Here is a 20,855-nt window from a genome sequence, read left to right as displayed (position 1 = left end):
TTGGATGGACGGACTACTGTATATGTGAGGTGGTGTTTTAAATACCTGGACTTTGGTCATACGGCAGCTAGGAAAGGCATATAGAGGTACACAAACTGCTACAGCTTCCTTAAGCTCCCTGCTAGCGAATATTCTTTTAGAGAAAATAATAGTACGGATTGGATGGACGGACTGCCGGATACGTGAGGTGATGTTTTAAATACCTGGACTTTGGTCATACGGCAGCTAGGTGTAAAAATCCGAACGACAATTCAGGCCTCTGGTCAGGGATTGACGCGGACGTGACTCCGGTGCGTACCAAATATTTTCAACTTTTGTGGAGGAAGTACCCTAAGGAGTGGACCAATTTACCGACCGTGCGCACCAGCCAGACAGATAGAATTGCAGTAATGCCACGGCGTCCGGTTTTATGCTCGGGATTGACTTTGAGAAATCTGTGTATTTTACCTGCTCCAAGCTCCTTTGGTCCGTGTCGGGGTAGATAAGAACCCCGTGACATGGATCTGTTCCGTTTGTCATATCCACATCCACCACATGTGAACATCGGTGAGATGTAATGCATGTAGGGAGTGGCTGCATTTTCAAAGCTGATCTGGTATTTGCCGCCTCCAGGACTAGTGCGATATAGGTTGTGTTGCCGCTTGCTGAGCAAGAACATTTTCCTAACAACAACAAATGCAGCATCTTACACCACATGTTGTTGTTCATGAAATTTATCGTTCATGCAATTCAATTACAGCGATCTCCCCAACGAAGTCAGCGATATAGTGGACTTTATTAGTCGGAGAAACATCATGATTGCCGCGATTCAGGAAGCAAAACTCAGGATCACCTGTAGCTTGTAACGTTCCGACGCAAACAACGTTTTGCGAAAGAATTGAAGAAGCGGAGGAGGATTTGCTTTCCATATACACCAGTATGTTCAGTTCAGACCTATCTCGCTTGAGCTTTCATACATGGAATGTATGGAATGGAATGCTGCAGTAATGTGTGAGCCTGCAGAGGTGGAGTTACTTAATATATACGTACCGCCGATGAATAGATGTGCTTTGATTTTAGATGACAATAACCGTCTGTTGCTAGGGGACTTCATTGACCATCATGAGCTTTGAATTCCGTCCTAGGTAATGACCAGAGGGGTACAGAGCTGGCCAAATTGATAACTCCACGTTTTTCAAGCTTAGTTAGGGAACTTACATACACTAGAAGTCAAGAGGTTGCTTACTAGCCTTTTGACTCAAGAGTAAGAATAATCGAAAAATTGAATAGACCACCATACAGCATTGGTACTGGATTAAATAAGTGGTAAAATTACTTACGAATCCGGGAAAGAAGAACATATGTTACCTTCAACTGCGTGACAGATTCGATGAGGTACGCTTATTATTTTATCCGGAAATTCATAGAGTACCCCGATAGCGACAGGGAGAGGAGTGTGCTACGTCGAAAAAGAACCGAGGAGTTACCTTCACAATTTGCGATGAACGATGTCATCCGAGTTGAGTATTTGATAAGTGTTCCGCTTCTAAAGCCAGGCAAGGTTGCTCTTGCCAGTAAAGAAGATTCTAGACTCTAGAATCTAGAGGCAGTACTCCTCCCCATGATGAGAAGCAGTTTCGCAGTTGCCCAACATCAGCATGGTTACGGAATACTAAACCAGAACAGGCCTTTTGACCTAACACTCATGGTGGGTTTTGGCCTATTCGTAGATATAGATAAGACCTCTAGCCGTGTTTGAAACGTTGGATAATCCACTGTGTGGACGAAATTATTTAACTTCTATCTTTCGGAAGTTCCATCAACCCTCCAGACGATCTATATCTTAATGTATGCGGATGATTGAACGATTTTGGCATCGGTCCTATTGTCTACGACATATTTGATAGGTTATATGTTCGCATACATAAATAGAAGACCTGAAGTTCGTCTATGAATATAAAACTTGAAGTTGTTTTAAGACTTGCAGCTTTTCTATTGATAGAAGACTTTCTAAAGCTTTTCTAGTAATAGAAGACCTTATACAACTCCTCTATGCATAGAAGAGCCTTTAATTTACATTCTGAGGTCTTCGTTTGAAATTCGTTGGCAAAGCATTTTTTATACAGATCTACGTTGAAAAGTTTAATAAGTATTTGCAAAGTATGAGACTTTGAAAAATACCTCCTAGATGTTCTATTTTATTATGTACTTACCTTCACATATGTCTCCTGAATGGTATCCAAATTCTTTGCCTTCATTATAACAACCGTCAAACGTTCTGCTTGTGGCAAATAATTCAATGAGCAAAGTAATTCAGGACGATCCTCTGGTGGTTTCTTTGTGCGTAATAAATCACCCCAAATCTATAACAAATAAAATTAACAATTATAAATCTTCTGGCTACCCAACCTCTCCGAATGTACTTACCTCCACAGATTTTGATAAATCCAAACTGTCGATACAAATTCGTACCTCTCCGATAATGTCATTATGCGAATAACGATCATAGTCCAATACCTGTAAAATTAATTCTTTGCCCTGCAACTGGTCTCGGGAAACGGGAAATTTGAAATGTTGATCGAAATAGGGGTTTGATTCGCCGCGATGTATTAGGGTTTGGCGTTTGCGTTTGTCCACTTCAGGTTCCAATAAAAGGCGCACATAAGGATCCCGGAAACCGCCCTCTTCAATGGGACATAAATTGTGAGCTATGAAGAAAAGGAAGGGAAAAGATCAAAAATAATTAAAAAAGTTCGGAAAAAGTTCCTCCTCCCTACCTTCAATCAAATGTACCGTCAGATCAAACAAATGATAATCGTATTTAATTCTTAAATGCAAACGTCCCAATGCCGGACTATTTTCTGGAGCATTTAAATAAATGGGACCATCTGGTCCTCGATACAGATCTGGTTGTATGGCGCCCAATGGTGATGCTGGTCCAATATTAGGATCGGAATTTGGTTGTATTCTAGGCGGTATTAACAAAGGGGAAATACAACGGCCTGCATGTTTGCCCCCACCATGGGGTGAGGTCATCGACATATTCGGTATGCTTGATAGCGATGTTAGGCTATTCTGTGATGGACTTGGTGTGCGTAAATCACTGACTTCTGCGGCTATCTGACTGGCTGCTCGGGCATCGAGGGATATTGTGCGCATTGGGCTGGGGGTACGGGATAACTGTAAGATGAAGGAGTTTAAAGGTTAATTTTTGTAATTCCTTTGGAAGACAAAAAAAAACTTACATAATAAGGAAATGCCGGCTCCGAGGGCAATGAACTACGGCCATCTGGACCAAAGGTACGAATTTGTGGTGATGAGCCACGATGACACTGTAAACGAAGAGAGGACATTTTATTGGGGATTGGAGTAAAGAGGTAGGGGGTACAACTTACCGATTGCCTTGAAGGTGCACTATCTACACTGGATTGACTAGATATTGAAGGCGTCCGTTGTAGTCTTGGAGGAAAGGATCTTGACTGATGATGCAAATGCAATGGACTGTGTAATGCGTCCGAAGGACCACGCAGTACATCGGCATTAACCGTGTGCGACGAACCCAAGTTTGATTGTGGCTGTATGTGTTGGGATTCCTTGGTGAAGTTGACTTCCTACAAAGACAAAAGACGAAGAGAAATGGGAGTTAAATTCAGGTAATCATAGAGAGAAGATGGCTTTCCCACAGAGTGATCTGAGAAACTGGAATAAAGTCCGAATTGAGAAGGTATGTCCATGAGAGTCATCGGATGTAAACTCAGTTTGTCTATATGACTTTTACACCTTGCCTACAGAGCTTTTGGTAGAGCTTTTAGGTGAAGCGCTTTAGGTCTTCTATTGCATAGAAGAGCTTTACGTCTTCTATTCCATAGAAGAGATTTAGGTCTTGTATTCCATAGAAAAGCTTTAGGTCTTCTATTGCATAAAAGAGAGCTTTAGGTTTTCTATTGCATAGAAGAGCTTTAGGTCTTCTCTTCCATAGAAGAGCTTTAGGTCTTCTATACTATAGAAAAGCTTTAGGTCTTCTCTGCTATAGAAGAGCTTTAGGTCTTCTATGCTATAGAAGAGCTTTAGGTCTTCTATGCTATAGAAGAGCTTTAGGTCTTCTATGCTATAGAAGAGCTTTAGGTCTTCTATGCTATAGAAGAGCTTTAGGTCTTCTATGCTATAGAAGAGCTTTAGGTCTTCTATGCTATAGAAGAGCTTTAGGTCTTCTATGCTATAGAAGAGCTTTAGGTCTTCTATGCTATAGAAGAGCTTTAGGTCTTCTATGCTATAGAAGAGCTTTAGGTCTTCTATGCTATAGAAGAGCTTTAGGTCTTCTATGCTATAGAAGAGCTTTAGGTCTTCTATGCTATAGAAGAGCTTTAGGTCTTCTATGCTATAGAAGAGCTTTAGGTCTTCTATGCTATAGAAGAGCTTTAGGTCTTCTATGCTATAGAAGAGCTTTAGGTCTTCTATTCTATAGAAGAGCTTTAGGTCTTCTATGCTATAGAAGAGCTTTAGGTCGTCTATGCTATAGAAGAGCTTTAGGTCTTCTATGCTATAGAAGAGCTTTATGAAATAGAAGAGCTTTAGGTCTTCTATGCCATAGAAGAGCTTTATGTTTTCTATGCGCTAGAAGAGCTTTAGGTCTTCTATGCCATAGAAAAGCTTTAGGTCTTCTATGCCATAGAAGAGCTTTAGGTCTTCTATGCCATAGAAGAGCTTAAGGTCTTCTATGCCATAGAAGAGCTTTAGGTCTTCTATGCCATAGAATAGCTTTAGGTCTTCTATGCCATAGAAGAGCTTTAGGTCTTCTATGTCATAGGAGATGTTTATGCTATAGAAGAGCTTTAGGTCTTCTATGTCATAGGAGATGTTTATGCTATAGAAGAGCTTTAGGTCTTCTATGCTATAGAAGAGCTTTAGGTCTTCTATGCTATAGAAGAGCTTCTATAGCATAGAAGAGCTTTAGGTCTTCTATGCTATAGAAGAGCTTTAGGTCTTCTATGCTATAGAAGAGCTTTAGGTCTTCTATGCTATAGAAGAGCTTTAGGTCTTCTATGCTATAGAAGAGCTTTAGGTCTTCTATACTATAGAAAAGCTTTAGGTCTTCTATGCTATAGAAGAGCTTTAGGTCTTCTATGCTATAGAAGAGCTTTAGGTCTTCTATACTATAGAAAAGCTTTAGGTCTTCTATGCTATATAAGAGCTTTAGGTCTTCTATGCCATAGAAGAGCTTTAGGTCTTCTATGATATAGAAGAGCTTTAGGTCTTCTATGATATAGAAGAGCTTTATGCCATAGAAGAGCTTTAGGTCTTCTATGCCATAGAAGAGCTTTAGGTCTTCTATGCCATAGAAGAGCTTTAGGTCTTCTATGCCATAGAAGAGCTTTAGGTCTTCTATGCCATAGAAGAGCTTTAGGTCTTCTATGACATAGAAGAGCTTTAGGTCTTCTATGACATAGAAGAGCTTTAGGTCTTCTATGCGCTAGAAGAGCTTTAGGTCTTCTATGCCATAGAAGAGCTTTAGGTCTTCTATGCCATAGAAGAGCTTTAGGTCTTCTATGCCATAGAAGAGCTTTAGGTCTTCTATGCCATAGAAGAGCTTTAGGTCTTCTATGCCATAGAAGAGCTTTAGGTCTTCTATGCCATAGAAGAGCTTTAGGTCTTCTATGCCATAGAAGAGCTTTAGGTCTTCTATGCCATAGAAGAGCTTTAGGTCTTCTATGCCATAGAAGAGCTTTAGGTCTTCTATGCCATAGAAGAGCTTTAGGTCTTCTATGCCATAGAAGAGCTTTAGGTCTTCTATGTCATAGGAGATGTTTAAGATATTCTATGTTATAGAAGAGCTTTAGGTCTTATATAAAATTGAAGAGCTTCTATGCTATAGAAGAGATTTGGGTCTTCTATGCTATAGAAGAGCTTTAGGTCTTCTATGCTATATAAGAGCTTTAGGTCTTCTATGCTATAGAAGAGCTTTAGGTCTTCTATGCAATAGAAGAGCTTTAGGTCTTCTATGCTATAGAAGAGCTTTAGGTCTTCTATGCTATAGAAGAGCTTTAGGTCTTCTATGCTATAGAAGAGCTTTAGGTCTTCTATTGCATAGAAGAGCTTTAGGTCTTCTATTGCATAGAAGAGCTTTAGGTCTTCTATTCCATAGAAGAGCTTTAGGTCTTCTATTCCATAGAAGAGCTTTAGGTCTTCTATTCCATAGAAGAGCTTTAGGTCTTCTATTCCATAGAAGAGCTTTAGGTCTTCTATTCCATAGAAGAGCTTTAGGTCTTCTATTGCATAGAAGAGCTTTAGGTCTTCTATTGCATAGAAGAGCTTTAGGTCTTCTATTGCATAGAAGAGCTTTAGGTCTTCTATTGCATAGAAGAGCTTTAGGTCTTCTATTGCATAGAAGAGCTTTAGGTCTTCTATTGCATAGAAGAGCTTTAGGTCTTCTATTGCATAGAAGAGCTTTAGGTCTTCTATTGCATAGAAGAGCTTTAGGTGTTCCATTGCATAGAAGAGCTTTAGGTCTTCTATTGCATAGAAGAGCTTTAGGTCTTCTATTGCATAGAAGAGCTTTAGGTCTTCTATTCCATAGAAGAGCTTCAGGTCTTCTATTCCATAGAAGAGCTTCAGGTCTTCTATTCCATAGAAGAGCTTCAGGTCTTCTATTCCATAGAAAAGTTGTAGGTCTTCTATTCCATAGAAAAGTTGTAGGTCTTCTATCCAATAGAAGAGCTTTAGGGCTTCTATTGCATAGAAGAGCTTTAGGTTTTCTATTGCATAGAAGAGCTTTAGGTTTTCTATTGCATAGAAGAGCTTTAGGTTTTCTATGCTATAGAAGAGCTTTAGGTCTTCTGTGCTATAGAAGAGCGTTAGGTCTTCTGTGCTATAGAAGAGCGTTAGGTCTTTTATGCTATAGAAGAGCTTTAGATATTCTATGCTATAGAAGAGCTTTAGGTCTTCTATGCTATAGAGGAGCTTTAGGCCTTCTCTGCTGTAGAAAAGCTTTAGGCCTTCTCTTTAGGTCTTTTATGTTATAGAAGAGCTTTAGGTCTTCTATTGCATAGAAGAGCTTTAGGTCTTCTATTGCATAGAAGAGCTTTAGGTCTTCTATTGCATAGAAGAGCTTTAGGTCTTCTATTGCATAGAAGAGCTTTAGGTCTTCTATTGCATAGAAGAGCTTTAGGTCTTCTATTGCATAGAAGAGCTTTAGGTCTTCTATTGCATAGAAGAGCTTTAGGTCTTCTATTGCATAGAAGAGCTTTAGGTCTTCTATTGCATAGAAGAGCTTTAGGTCTTCTATTGCATAGAAGAGCTTTAGATCTTTTATTGCAAAGAAGAGCTTTAGGTCTTCTATTGCATAGAAGAGCTTTAGATCTTCTATTGCAAAGAAGAGCTTTAGGTCTTCTATTGCATAGAAGAGCTTTAGATCTTCTATTGCAAAGAAGAGCTTTAGGTCTTCTATTGCATAGAAGAGCTTTAGGTCTTCTATTGCATAGAAGAGCTTTAGGTCTTCTATTGCATAGAAGAGCTTTAGGTCTTCTATTGCATAGAAGAGCTTTAGGTCTTCTATTGCATAGAAGAGCTTTAGGTCTTCTATTGCATAGAAGAGCTTTAGGTCTTCTATTGCATAGAAGAGCTTTAGGTCTTCTATTGCATAGAAGAGCTTTAGGTCTTCTATTGCATAGAAGAGCTTTAGGTCTTCTATTGCATAGAAGAGCTTTAGGTCTTCTATTGCATAGAAGAGCTTTAGGTCTTCTATTGCATAGAAGAGCTTTAGGTCTTCTATTGCATAGAAGAGCTTTAGGTCTTCTATTGCATAGAAGAGCTTTAGGTCTTCTATTGCATAGAAGAGCTTTAGGTCTTCTATTGCATAGAAGAGCTTTAGGTCTTCTATTGCATAGAAGAGCTTTAGGTCTTCTATTGCATAGAAGAGCTTTAGGTCTTCTATTGCATAGAAGAGCTTTAGGTCTTCTATTGCATAGAAGAGCTTTAGGTCTTCTATTGCATAGAAGAGCTTTAGGTCTTCTATTGCATAGAAGAGCTTTAGGTCTTCTATTGCATAGAAGAGCTTTAGGTCTTCTATTGCATAGAAGAGCTTTAGGTCTTCTATTGCATAGAAGAGCTTTAGGTCTTCTATTGCATAGAAGAGCTTTAGGTCTTCTATTGCATAGAAGAGCTTTAGGTCTTCTATTGCATAGAAGAGCTTTAGGTCTTCTATTGCATAGAAGAGCTTTAGGTCTTCTATTGCATAGAAGAGCTTTAGGTCTTCTATTGCATAGAAGAGCTTTAGGTCTTCTATTGCATAGAAGAGCTTTAGGTCTTCTATTGCATAGAAGAGCTTTAGGTCTTCTATTGCATAGAAGAGCTTTAGGTCTTCTATTGCATAGAAGAGCTTTAGGTCTTCTATTGCATAGAAGAGCTTTAGGTCTTCTATTGCATAGAAGAGCTTTAGGTCTTCTATTGCATAGAAGAGCTTTAGGTCTTCTATTGCATAGAAGAGCTTTAGGTCTTCTATTGCATAGAAGAGCTTTAGGTCTTCTATTGCATAGAAGAGCTTTAGGTCTTCTATTGCATAGAAGAGCTTTAGGTCTTCTATGGCATAGAAGAGCTTTAGGTCTTCTATTGCATAGAAGAGTTTTAGCTATTTTATGTATAGAGGTATTTTAAAGCTCTTTTATAGATAAAAGGGCTTTTGATGCTTCTAAAGCTTTTTAATCATTTTATTATTATTAAAAAATCCCCACCTGTTCTGAATCCGTATGTAATTCATAACTATCCGTTACACTGCATATACCACTCGTATTTGATGTTATCGATGATGCCGATGGTGGCGGTGTCATTGGCTGTGATAGCGGTGGTGTGTGGGATGTTGCCGTAGCATTACTGCTACTACAACTGCTGCTGGTATTTGTTGTTCCATGATTACTGTTACTGCTGTTACTCTGCTGCTGTTGTTGTTGCTGTGATGTTGATGGCGTATCTTCCGAATGGCGATCTAATGTTACTTTACGTACCGCACCGACACGTTCTTTGGCCATGCGAGACCATGATTCAATACGTTTGTGGGCAAGCCAGCATGCTGCTGGACCAAGACCGCTCATTATTTGTGAAAATATTTTGACAAATTTACGGTAAACACGTTGAGGCTAAAGTGGTGGTAAATTGTGAGGGGGTGTGATGTGATTTGTGGCAGGCTGGCAGGCAGATTTTGCAGAAGTTGTTGGTCCGTTTTTGTCACTTTCTTTGAGGTTATAAAACGGACTGGAAGGAAAGTTCTTGTTGTTTTTCTGTGGTGTTGATGTTGATTTTTGTTGGTGTTTTTTTGTTACAGATTTTTAGTCATTGAAAAAAAGCTGAAATTACTGTTTTATTGAAACAGTGGATCAGGGTTATAAAGCTTTCTGGCATAAGAAACAATGTTCGCAGGTTCATAATATCCGATGTCCTTTACAACCCTGCTTGACTGTGTTCAAAGTTTGTTTTTGCGGTTTTCACAAATATTTAATAAAGAACTTCTTTTGTGTGTGTCTGTGCTCGCTTGGTCCTTTGGGTTTTTAATATAAACCAGGCGGGCGGGAAAATTATTAATTTACCCAAAGCAAAGTATGTGCTTGATTATTGGCCTTGTCCTTGGCCGTTTCAGTAACAGAAGACAATCGTACCACAAATGATGATGATTATCCTGATGGTAAAGAAGGTTATTGTGTTGCTAACGAAAATATGAGTAAGAGTTTGTAAGCAGTTATGTGTGTGTGCTTGTGCCTTTATACTCCTTGTATTATTTCGAAATCTTCCTAACTTCTCTCCCACCACTAATTACATGTTTCCTCAATAATGAGTGTGTGGGGCTTTCTCATTTTTCTGGCTTGTGGTTTTTCTGCACATAATTCATGCTAACTACTCCACTCGTATACTTTTGCCTGCCAAAAACCCATATGGCTATCACTGCATCATGGTTCGTCGGTTAACCATGTGAATTTTGACTTACCGTAAAGTAACCTCTACACAATTAGAAGCCACTCTCTGCTACCTTAACAAATATCAAAGCAACGTGCATTATTAAGCTGATGGGAGGTGGTGGGGGTGGTCATTTATCAGCCAGACTTTGATGTACTGGGTGATTGTATGACAAGGCCCTGATGACGAGAAGGACATGTTTTTGTGGCATTCTTCTCCCCATTAGATGGTTTTAATGGCCAAAAACCACATAATGGCAATTTTTTGTCCTCCAAAAACCTCAAAACGAGCAATGAAAGTTGATATGACAAAGGAAAAGCTCAAAGGATGGGTGTGGGATTTGACGTTCAAATGGATGGTGAGTGATTAAAGGTAAGAGTGTTTTTTCGCTAGAATAGTAGAACGTAGATGGGTCTTTAGGGTGTGGGAAATTAACAAAAATTCGAGCTCTCGAAAATACAGAAAAGAATATAAGCAAATGTCAAGAACGAAATTAGAACAATCGCAGTAGTATGTTGATGTTCACATGCCTGTTGATATCTCAAGGCTTTGCATTGCTTTTCCATGTGAAGATAATTACGAGTGATATGAGGAGAAGTAAGAAAGAAAAAAATCATCCTTTTGATAGTCCAGATATTTCAATAAATCCTTCAAAGTACCGAAAATCAAGAGGTACGCTTTTATTAGGATATAGGAACCCGCGGACTTATACTGATAATTCTCTTCTAGAATATTGTATAACCCCATGGAAGACCAAATAACAAATTTCAGTCCTTCGGTGAGATATTGAAGTATCAATTTTAGAATAAGGACAATCGGGAGGTACCGTCCTATGGGGTTATATCGAAATGTGGACCTATACGGACGAATTTCAGTCAGAAAAACTTTCACCTCCAACAAAGATAAAATACCAAATTTCAACCATTTCGGTGGGTTGCTGTGGCCACAACCCTCAAAATACCGAAAATCGGGAGGTACCTTCCTATGGGGGCTATATGAAGGCGTGGATCTATACCGAAAAATTTCATATGGAACGTTTAATACCCCAAATTAAGACGAAATATCAGCAATTTCGGTAGAATATTGAGGCCACAACATTCAAAATACCGGAAATAGGGAGGTTCCGTTCTATGGGGGCTATACTAAGGCGTAGACCTGTAATGACAAGTTTTTGGAAGAAAGTTTTATACCACCAACGAATACTGAATACCAAATTTCGGCCATTTCTGACGAATATTGAGGGCACAAACCTTCAAAATGCCGAAAATTGGGTGGTACCGTTCTGTGGGGGCTATGTCAAAACCTGGGCCGATATAACCCATTGGAAATACCAAACAACCTAGGAGCAATATAAACTTCCATACCAAATTACAAAGCTCTATCTCAAAAATTGCGATTGATTTCAACAGACGTACGAACGGAATGGAGGACAGACGGACATAGTTATTTCGACTTCGAATTTTACCCTGATCAAGAATATATATACTTTATAGGGTCTCCGATGAATATTTCGATGTATTACAAACGGAATGAGAAATTTAATTATACCCTCCATATTATGGTGGAGGGTATAATTATGGGCATAGGTCCAAGTCCCATATAACGGTACCTCCCGTGTTTCGGTATTTTGAGGATTTTAGCTATATTTTTCGACCGAACTACTTGTAATTTAACGTTTAAGGTTCCCTATGGTACACGTTTTGGTATTGCCTCCCATATAACGGTACCTCCCGATTTTCGGTATTCGGGGATTTTAGGTAGATTTGTTGTTGTTGTTGTTGTAACAGTGTTTTTGTTATGTTTATTTGTTCGTTCCTCTGTTCAATCTGGCTCTGGGTCTATCTCCAGTTCAAGAAAAGTGGCTGCTTCGATGGGATGTAGCCATAGATCCACTGGAGTTAGATGGGTAGGTTTGGCGGTGCAGTTAAAAAGGTGTTGTGTGTCGTGCGGGCCCATGCCGCATACTGGACAGATGTCTTGCACGGTGCGATCGATTTCCGCCCAATAAGAATTTAGGCGACTGCAATATCCCGAGCGTAGTTGGGCCAAAACTACTCTAGTTTGTCGTGGCAGCTGACGCTCCTCAGCTGCGATAGATGGAGGATGTACTCCAAGTACTTTGTTCACACTATAATTGCTTAAGGCCTTGGCAACTGCGTCCGTGTGAATGCTATTCAATCCTGCTTGATATGCTTGTTGATCTAGGGGTTCTCTCCTATATCGTTGGACCTCTCCCTCTAGAGCATGGATATCCTTCCTGATCTCCCTGAATGGGCCGGGCCTACCCACAAGATGGTGATTGGGATGGCTCACACGATAACATCCAAGCAGGTACTGCAACGAAAGCATCTCATTGTGTTGCTTTACAGGAAGAATTTTTGCCTCCTCATGTAGATGGTCCACTGAAGATTTGAGGAGGCACCCTGTCGCTGTTCTCAGGGCTGCATTTTGGCAAGTTTGAATCTTTTTCCAGTTCGAATCACACAATCTCGGGGACCAGACTGGAGCCGCATAGCTTACCACAGACCGACCTATCGCGTTATATGTGGTCAACAAGGTTTCTTTATCTGCACCCCAAGTGCTGCCGGCCAGGGACTTGAGGCCCTAGTTCCTACTTTTCAAATTGTCGCAGATAGCTGTGGCGTGTGCGCACGACGTGAATGTAGTGTCGAATGTGACCCCTAAAATTTTAGGGCAGTTTGTGGTCGGAATTCTGCTACCGTCGACCACGACATTCAACTCACGTCCAAACTGCGCTGTCCATGTGGTGAACAGAGTGGCTGTAGATTTTGTGGGGGAAATCTGCATATTCCTCGAATGGAAAAAGGTGGTAAGATCAGTTAAATAGTTGTTCAGTCTCTCACAGATGTCATCAGGATAGGTACCCGACGCCAAGATCGTGCAATCATCCGCATACGTCACGATCTCAATGCCGTCTGGAGGGGGTGGAATACAGGAGAGGTAGAGGTTAAACAGTTCCGGAGATATCACCCCACCTTGGGGAACTCCCTGTTTCACTCTACGGGGTTTGGACTTCTTATTCCTGAATTCCACGTACGACTGGCGTCCACACATATAGTTGACTATCCAACGTTTCAAGCTTGGCCGCAGGGTTGTCTGCTCAATGTCCTCAAACAGCGTGGAGTGCCTGACTGTATCAAAGGCTTTTGATAAGTCAAGAGCCACCATCACTGTTCTATCGCACGGCCGTCTCTGGTTGAGTCCTTTACAGATATATGTGGTAATGGCGTGCAGCGCTGTTGTCGTGCTGTGCTGCTTACGGAATCCATGTTGATGATCGGCAACTTGATAGCTATTTCTGATACTGGGGAGGATCAAGCTTTTGCTGGCATCCTTGCCTGGCTTCCGTAGTGGGACCACCCTGCCCATTTTCCAGACTTCGGGAACAACGAGGGTGCTAGCGACAAGTTGAAGACTTTGGTGAGATACTCGACTCCCGGCTCATCCAGCTGCTTTAACATTACCATGGAGATTCCATCAGGGCCCAACGCTTTGGATGATTTAGCGTTCCTGATGGCATTGGCAACATCATCCATTGTAGATTGTGGTGGTTCATCCTCGGCAGGAAGAGATCTGATGCGACGTAATACTCTTCTCTTCGCCCTGTCACTCTCGGGATGCTCGATAAACTGTCGATTGAAATTACTTGCGCACCTCTTCGGGTCAGTCAACGTAACGTCGCCAAACGTGACTGTGGTCCTATCTTCCCTTCTTCCAGGGTTCGAGAGTGACTTAACCGTTGCCCACAATTCACCTATACCGGCTCCAATGTTGCAGCTCTTCAGATGATTTAACCATTTGTTCCGCTTATGCTCGCCGACCAGCCTGTTAACTTCCAGTGTCAGCTCCCTGACTCTGGGGTCATTGGGGTTGATACGACGAAGCTCATCACGCTCGTTTGCTAATCCCGTCGCCTCTGCTGGGAAATTTGGTCTTACTTCGGGTATTCGACCAGCAGGGATATGGCGAGCGGCTGCAGCAGTGATGATGTCCCGGAACGTCCTTTCCGCTACCCGAACATCAGAAGGATTGGGCAATTCTCTGAAGCGGTGATTGGTGAACTCTCTGAAACTCGGCCAATCAGCATTTTTATGATTGACGAACGTGCGGCGTTCAGAGGTGATGAAGTCGGGTGGCCTGCTAATGGAGACTATTATGGGGAGATGGTCTGATCCAAGGGAAATGACGGGTTGCCAGGTAACGTCATTTGTCAGACCAGGTGACACGATGGTTATGTCAGGCGAACTGTGACACTCTCCTCTAATTCTGGTAGGGGCGTCCTCATTGACCGTGCAAAACGTAGAGCTATCAATCTGCTCAGCCAGCGCTGTACCTCTCTGGTCGTTTCCGAGGGCCGAATGCCACATCTCATGATGCGCATTAAAATCCCCCAGGACCAGACGATTATGACCTTGCAAGAGCGGGCTAATGTCAGGCCTATAATCATGGATACAGCTATTTCTCGGCGGGATGTATACATTCAGCAACTCTATCTCGGCAGCTCCACACCTGACTGCTACCCCCATACATTAGGTAGATTTGTTGACAGAACTATCTGCAATTTGACATTTGAGGTTCCCTGTGGTCACAAAACATTTCGGCCAAAAATTGTCAATATATGTCCATGTTTTGATATAGCCAACATATAGCGGTACCTCCCTGTTTTCGGTAGTTTCAGGAATTAACTAAATTTTTTAACCGAACTACCTATTATTTAACATTTGAGTTTACCTGTGGTCACAAAACATATCCACCTAAAATTGTCAATACGGGTCCGTGTTTTGCTATAGCCCCCTATAACGGTACCTACCGGTTTCCGATATTTTGAGGATATTAGCTACATTTTAAACCGAATTTTCTCTTTTTTCCATAGCGGCCACAATACCTCTCCACTGAGAATTGTCAATATAGGTCCATGTTTTTGGTATAGCCCCCATATAAAGTTCCTCCCCGATTTAAGTGTGTCAAAGAGTTTAGCTATATTTGTTGGTCGAACTATCTGTCACATTTAAGGTTCCCAGTGGTCACAAAACTTTTCCACCAAAATTTGCCAACAAATGTCCACCCTTTCATATAGCCCCATATAAAGGTGCCGTCCGATTGAAGATCATAACCGTCTGGTCTGGGGACTTTAATGCTCATCATGAGTTGTGTGCTCTGACAAATGACATCACCTAGCAACCCGTCGTTTCTCTTGGATCAGACAATATCCCCGAAATTGTCTCTATCAGCAGACCGCCCGACCTCTGAACACCGCATTTTCATCAATCATGGGAAAGCTAATTGGCCCAGTTTTCAGAGAGTTCACTAATCACCGCATCAGAGATGTGGCCAAAACTTCTGATGTTCAGGTAGCAGAAAGGACATAATCACTGCAACAGCCGCTCATCATATACCAAGTTGTCTAATACCCGAAGTGAGATCTAATTTCCCAGCAGAGACGACGGAATTAGGAAATGAGCATGATGAGCTTTGTCGTGCCAAGCGCCAGATAATTTGAAGAGTTGCAACATTGGAGCCGGAATTAGTGAATTGTGAGCAAAAACCCCCGGAAGAAAGAAGATAAGACCTCAGTCACATGTGGGGCTATTATGCTGACTGATCTGAAAACGTGCGCAAATTATTTCAATCTACATTTTGTCGAGCACCCCGGTGGTGACAGGGCGAAGAGAAGAATACTAGGTCGCATTAGATATCTTCCTACCGAGAATGACCCACCACCATTAACAATGAATGATGTTACGAATGTCATCAAGAAAGCGTTGGGCCCTGATGGAAACTCCATGGTAATGCTGAAACAGCAGGATGAGCAATGTTCTGAACCCGTCGCTAGCCACCTAAATCGTTCCTTTTCGAAGTCTGGAAAATGGTCCCGCTATTAAGGCTAGGCATGAATGACAGCAAAAGTGAACCGATTTTGCTTTTGTCGCCCGTAGAAAATACTCTTGGGGCATTAATCCATTCCAGCGGCAGAAATAACTATCCATTTGCAGATCATCTGCATGGATTCCGTAAGTACCACAGCACGAAAATTGCGCTGCAGGCCATCTCCACACATTTGAGTCGAGTACTCCACCAGACCAAGTCGTGTGATAGGACAGTGTTGGTGGCACTCGACAAACCAATAGCCTTTGGTGCTGCTAAGCACTCCACGCTGTTTTAGGACATTGAGCAGACTAACCACTAGCCCAGTTTGAAACGTTGGATAATTGAGGAAATTCGGAACAAGAAGTCTAAGGCCCGTAGAGTGAAACAGTGAGTTCCCTTTACTGTATTTCACCCCCTGCAGATGGCATTGAAATTGTAACGTATGCGGATGATTGTACGATCTTGGTTTCAGGTACCTTCCGTGATGTCATACCATATTTTTCCACTCAAGGAATGACAGATCCTACCACCTTTTTCCACCACCGTAAAATTCTAGGGATACCATTCGACAGCATGTTCACATGGTCTGTGCATGCCACAAGTTCCTCAAGTTCCTAGTCGGCAGCAATTGGGGCGCAGACAAAGTCACGACCCTAGAACTGGAGATAGACCACACCTTGATTTGCGGGAATAAAATGAAATCGTTGGGTTCCAAGTCAGGGCTGTGCGTCGGTTAACCCATTGTTTCCACGTTTTGTCCGGTCAAAAAGGAGCTGGTTTGAATCGATATGTGAGAGCTCCCATTGGCAGGGAACTTGAATAGTCAAATTACGGGTAGTTCCGTAGTAGCTAAGACCCTCAAAATACCGAAAATCGGGAGGTACCGTTATATGGGAGCTTTACCAAAACATGGTCGTATATTGACGATTTTTGGTGGAGAACTTTCGTGACCACTGAGTACCTTAAATGTCAAATTACAGCTAGTTCGGTTAAAATAGTGGCTAAAACCCTCAAAACACCCGTAATCGGGAGGTAACGTTATATGGGGGCTATACCAAAACATGGACCCATGTTGACGATTTTTAGTGGAGAATTTTCGTGACCACTGAGAACCTTAAATGACATATTACAGCTAATTCGGTTAATAATTTTGGGTAAAATCCTCAAAATACCGAAAATCGGGTGATACCGTTATATGGGGGCTGTACCAAAACATGGACCTATGTTGACGATTTTTGGTGGAGAAGTTTCGTGGCCACTGAGAACCTTAAATGACATATTACAGCTAATTCGGTTAATAATTTTGGGTAAAATCCTCAAAATACCGAAAATCGGGAGATACCGTTATATGGAGGCTATACCAAAGCATGGACCCATGTTGAAGGTTTTTTGCGGAGAAGTTTCGTGATCACTGAGAACCTCAAATGTCAAATTAGATCTACTTCGGTAAAAAATTTTGGCTAAAATCCTCAAAATACCGAAAATTGGGAGATACCGGTTTATGGGGGCTATACCAAAATATGGACCTATGTTGACGGTTTTTGGTGGTGAAGTTTTGTGACCACTGAGAACCTTAAATGTCAAATTACAGCTAGTACGGTTAAAAATGTTGGGTAAAATCCTCAAAATACAAAAAATCAGGAGGTGTCGTTATACGGGGGCTGTAACAAAACATGGACCTGTGCCCATAATTTTTGGAATATAAATTTGTTGATCAGTAGGAACTCTAAATGTCAAATTATAGAATTAGCTATAGGTTCGAAAATTTGACGAAAAACGTCAAAATACCTCAAGTCGTGCGGAACTGTTATGTGGGGGCTATACCAAAACGTGGACCAATATAGCCCATCATCGGACTTGACCTGCTGCAAACAAATGACGTATCCTCCCAAAATTTCAGCGTCCTATCTTCATTTTTGTAGATGCTAGAGTGAATACCACAGTTGGACGGACGGACCGACATGCATAGATCGACTCAGAATTTTACTCTGATCAAGAATATATGTATATACTTTATAGGGTCGCATATGATTATTTCAATGCATTACAGACGGAAAAAGAAACTTAATATACCCTGAATACTATGGTGGAGGGTATAAAACTTATTTTTGCGGCCAGGTGTTCGTACAATATCAAATGTTAGTCGGTAGAAGAAAAGTCCAAGGATGCCTGTATCTTACGGTATATAACATGGCGATCATACATTATCCGTTCACGCACGGTTTTTGCATTGTGCTATAGGTTGGTCTTTTATCGACATACAAAGATTCAATTTGATCGATCCATTCTCGCCGTGATTATCCACGTCGAAAATTGTGAAAAATGATCGGACGAAAATGTTCACAAGTAAATTCCATTTTTTCCGCAAAGTGATTTTTTCAAGTCACTGTAAACAACACAATACATGATCGTATGTCAAACTTTCCTGAGTACGTCTAGGCTAAAAACTGTCAATCTTTCCAAAAAGAATGTCAAATTGCGTCTAGTAACATTTTGTGTTGCCTGGGACAGAAACTTTTCTAGTTCCCCTTGTATAGTAGACCTTCTGAAGATATTTAATAAATTTCCTCTACTTTTCCATATCAAATATCAAGTCCGTGCTTTACATAGCTTCCTGAATATTTGCTAAAAAATATGTACGAAAGAAATTTTCCTACTTGTTTATGCCTACAGACAAACTGGAGCCTATTTAATGGCGGTCTACATTCCTCATATGAGTGTTTCTATGTGTGTACACGATTGTTTGTGTTCATTATATTATTTTATATAATTTTAATGTATAACAGAGCCAAAGGATATGAAGAAGCAACAATGATAAATGAAAGCAGCATAAAAGGGTTAATGTCTACATTTGGCAACGAATCTTGTTTTCCGTTTGTAGAAAACACAAGCTTTTGACCTCAAAAATCATGCCAAATATGAAGAGACAAGATTTATGTTAAATTATGTGGTGGGTGTAATTTTATGGCAGAGATTTATCCTTATCTCTTCAAACGTGCGTGTGTGTGCGTGTATGTGGAAATAAAATGTAATTAAGTTGATATCTTTTTTTTTCATTACCACAGGAAATGAATGAATGGAGAAAAAAAACTTGAGATTTATTTTCATAAATTATTTGAAGAAATGTGGAGAGACACATTGTTAAAATGAACAACTTTTTAAATTTTTTCCAAGAATATGTTATGTACTGATTCGTCATTCAAAACTCCTTATTCTGGGCAGCATTTTTTGCAATATTTTTTACACAATTTACGGGTTAAGAAAGTTGTCATTACTTTCCTTTCCTCCAATGATTTCTGTCATGTGGCAGTAACGGAAGTTTTCCAACATTTTTTATATTTTTTTTCAAGAATTGCTTAAGTCTAGAGTGTATATCCCGCTCTGTTTAATTTTACTAAATTTCCATCCCAGCTTAAATATTTTGCAATATTTGTTCACAAGTTGCACCATTCGAAGGTTGTAAGGACATTTCAATTCTTCATTCATTCATTCATTCATTCATTTCCATGATGTGACAGTATCAAATATTGTCTCACCTGTCTTTTGTTACAACTCACTCACACACACAACCACACAATTTGTGATCAAGTTGTCCTTTACTTGGCCATCGTTTCAAGGTTGTGCTATTATCAAATTCTCTTTTGTGGTTTCCCTATCCTGTGTCACTATATCAGATCGGATTTTATTCTTATTATTTATGATGTCAAAATGGCAATGGTTCCGAAGTCACTCAACGTAAACATTATTGACAGATGTGTCCGTATGTATGTAAAAGGTAAACTAATGATAAAATGAAGTCATTGCTGAAGGCCATAACAGGTGGACAGAGATTTATTGAATAAATTGCTAAGATAGTTTGTCATCTTGGTTATTTTTAGAATGTAATAAAAAAGGTTAATTATTTTGCCCAATGGGAAATAAATATATAGATATGACAGAGCATCTATTAGATCATTACAGATTTTTTGAAAGTTCTGCAAGACCTTAAAAAGAAAATTTTTTTAAAGAAAAAATGTTTGCTTTCATTTTTTGGCTCCCAAAAATCTACATGCCTCTTAGCCTCATATGTGGCTCCCAAAAATCTTTAAAAACTCCACGCCTATTGCTTTGATATGTGGCTCCCAAAAATCTTTAAAAACTCCACGCCTATTGCTTTGATATGTGGCTCCCAAAAATCTTTAAAAACTCCACGCCTATTGCTTTGATATGTGGCTCCCAAAAATCTTTAAAAACTCCACGCCTATTGCTTTGATATGTGGCTCCCAAAAATCTTTAAAAACTCCACGCCTATTGCTTTGATATGTGGCTCCCAAAAATCTTTAAAAACTCCACGCCTATTGCTTTGATATGTGGCTCCCAAAAATCTTTAAAAACTTCACGCCTATTGCTTTGATATGTGGCTCCCAAAAATCTTTAAAAACTCCACGCCTATTGCTTTGATATGTGGCTCCCAAAAATCTTTAAAAACTCCACGCCTATTGCTTTGATATGTGGCTCCCAAAAATCTTTAAAAACTCCACGCCTATTGCTTTGATATGTGGCTCCCAAAAATCTTTAAAAACTCCACGCCTATTGCTTTGATATGTGGCTCCCAAAAATCTTTAAAAACTCCACGCCTATTGCTTTGATATGTGGCTCCCAAAAATCTTTAAAAACTCCACGCCTATTGCTTTGATATGTGGCTCCCAAAAATCTTTAAAAACTCCACGCCTATTGCTTTGATATGTGGCTCCCAAAAATCTTTAAAAACTCCACGCCTATTGCTTTGATATGTGGCTCCCAAAAATCTTTAAAAACTCCACGCCTATTGCTTTGATATGTGGCTCCCAAAAATCTTTAAAAACTCCACGCCTATTGCTTTGATATGTGGCTCCCAAAAATATTTAAAAACTCCACGCCTATTGCTTTGATATGTGGCTCCCAAAAATCTTTAAAAACTCCACGCCTATTGCTTTGATATGTGGCTCCCAAAAATCTTTAAAAACTCCACGCCTATTGCTTTGATATGTGGCTCCCAAAAATCTTTAAAAACTCCACGCCTATTGCTT

General features: G+C 40.4%; 1 protein-coding gene across 5 annotated transcripts in view; it reads right to left on the bottom strand.

Annotated features, from left to right (window-relative positions):
* Sytbeta (Synaptotagmin beta) overlaps nt 1-20,855 on the bottom strand; it is a 494,139-nt gene that overhangs the window by 6,236 nt on the left and 467,048 nt on the right. For 3 of the 5 annotated variants that reach the window (XM_073981205.1, XM_073981207.1, XM_073981206.1), the window contains 5 exons: nt 3,375-3,590; nt 3,225-3,311; nt 2,757-3,159; nt 2,407-2,687; nt 2,193-2,342 (listed from right to left, as the gene is read on the bottom strand). In XM_073981205.1, the coding sequence (XP_073837306.1) occupies nt 2,193-2,342; nt 2,407-2,687; nt 2,757-3,159; nt 3,225-3,311; nt 3,375-3,590 (1,137 nt within the window). Of the gene's footprint in view, nt 1-2,192; nt 2,343-2,406; nt 2,688-2,756; nt 3,160-3,224; nt 3,312-3,374; nt 3,591-8,705; nt 9,417-20,855 lie in introns of those variants that run through there. The other 2 variants (XM_073981204.1, XM_073981203.1) reach the window with 2 other exon arrangements.

Source organism: Musca autumnalis, unplaced genomic scaffold (genome assembly GCF_047663935.1).
Source record: "Musca autumnalis isolate F117 unplaced genomic scaffold, ASM4766393v1 scaffold_4, whole genome shotgun sequence".
Taxonomy (NCBI): domain Eukaryota; kingdom Metazoa; phylum Arthropoda; class Insecta; order Diptera; family Muscidae; genus Musca; species Musca autumnalis.
The sequence above is the reverse complement of the archived record's forward strand: the minus strand, read 5'-3'. Positions and strand labels throughout refer to the sequence as shown.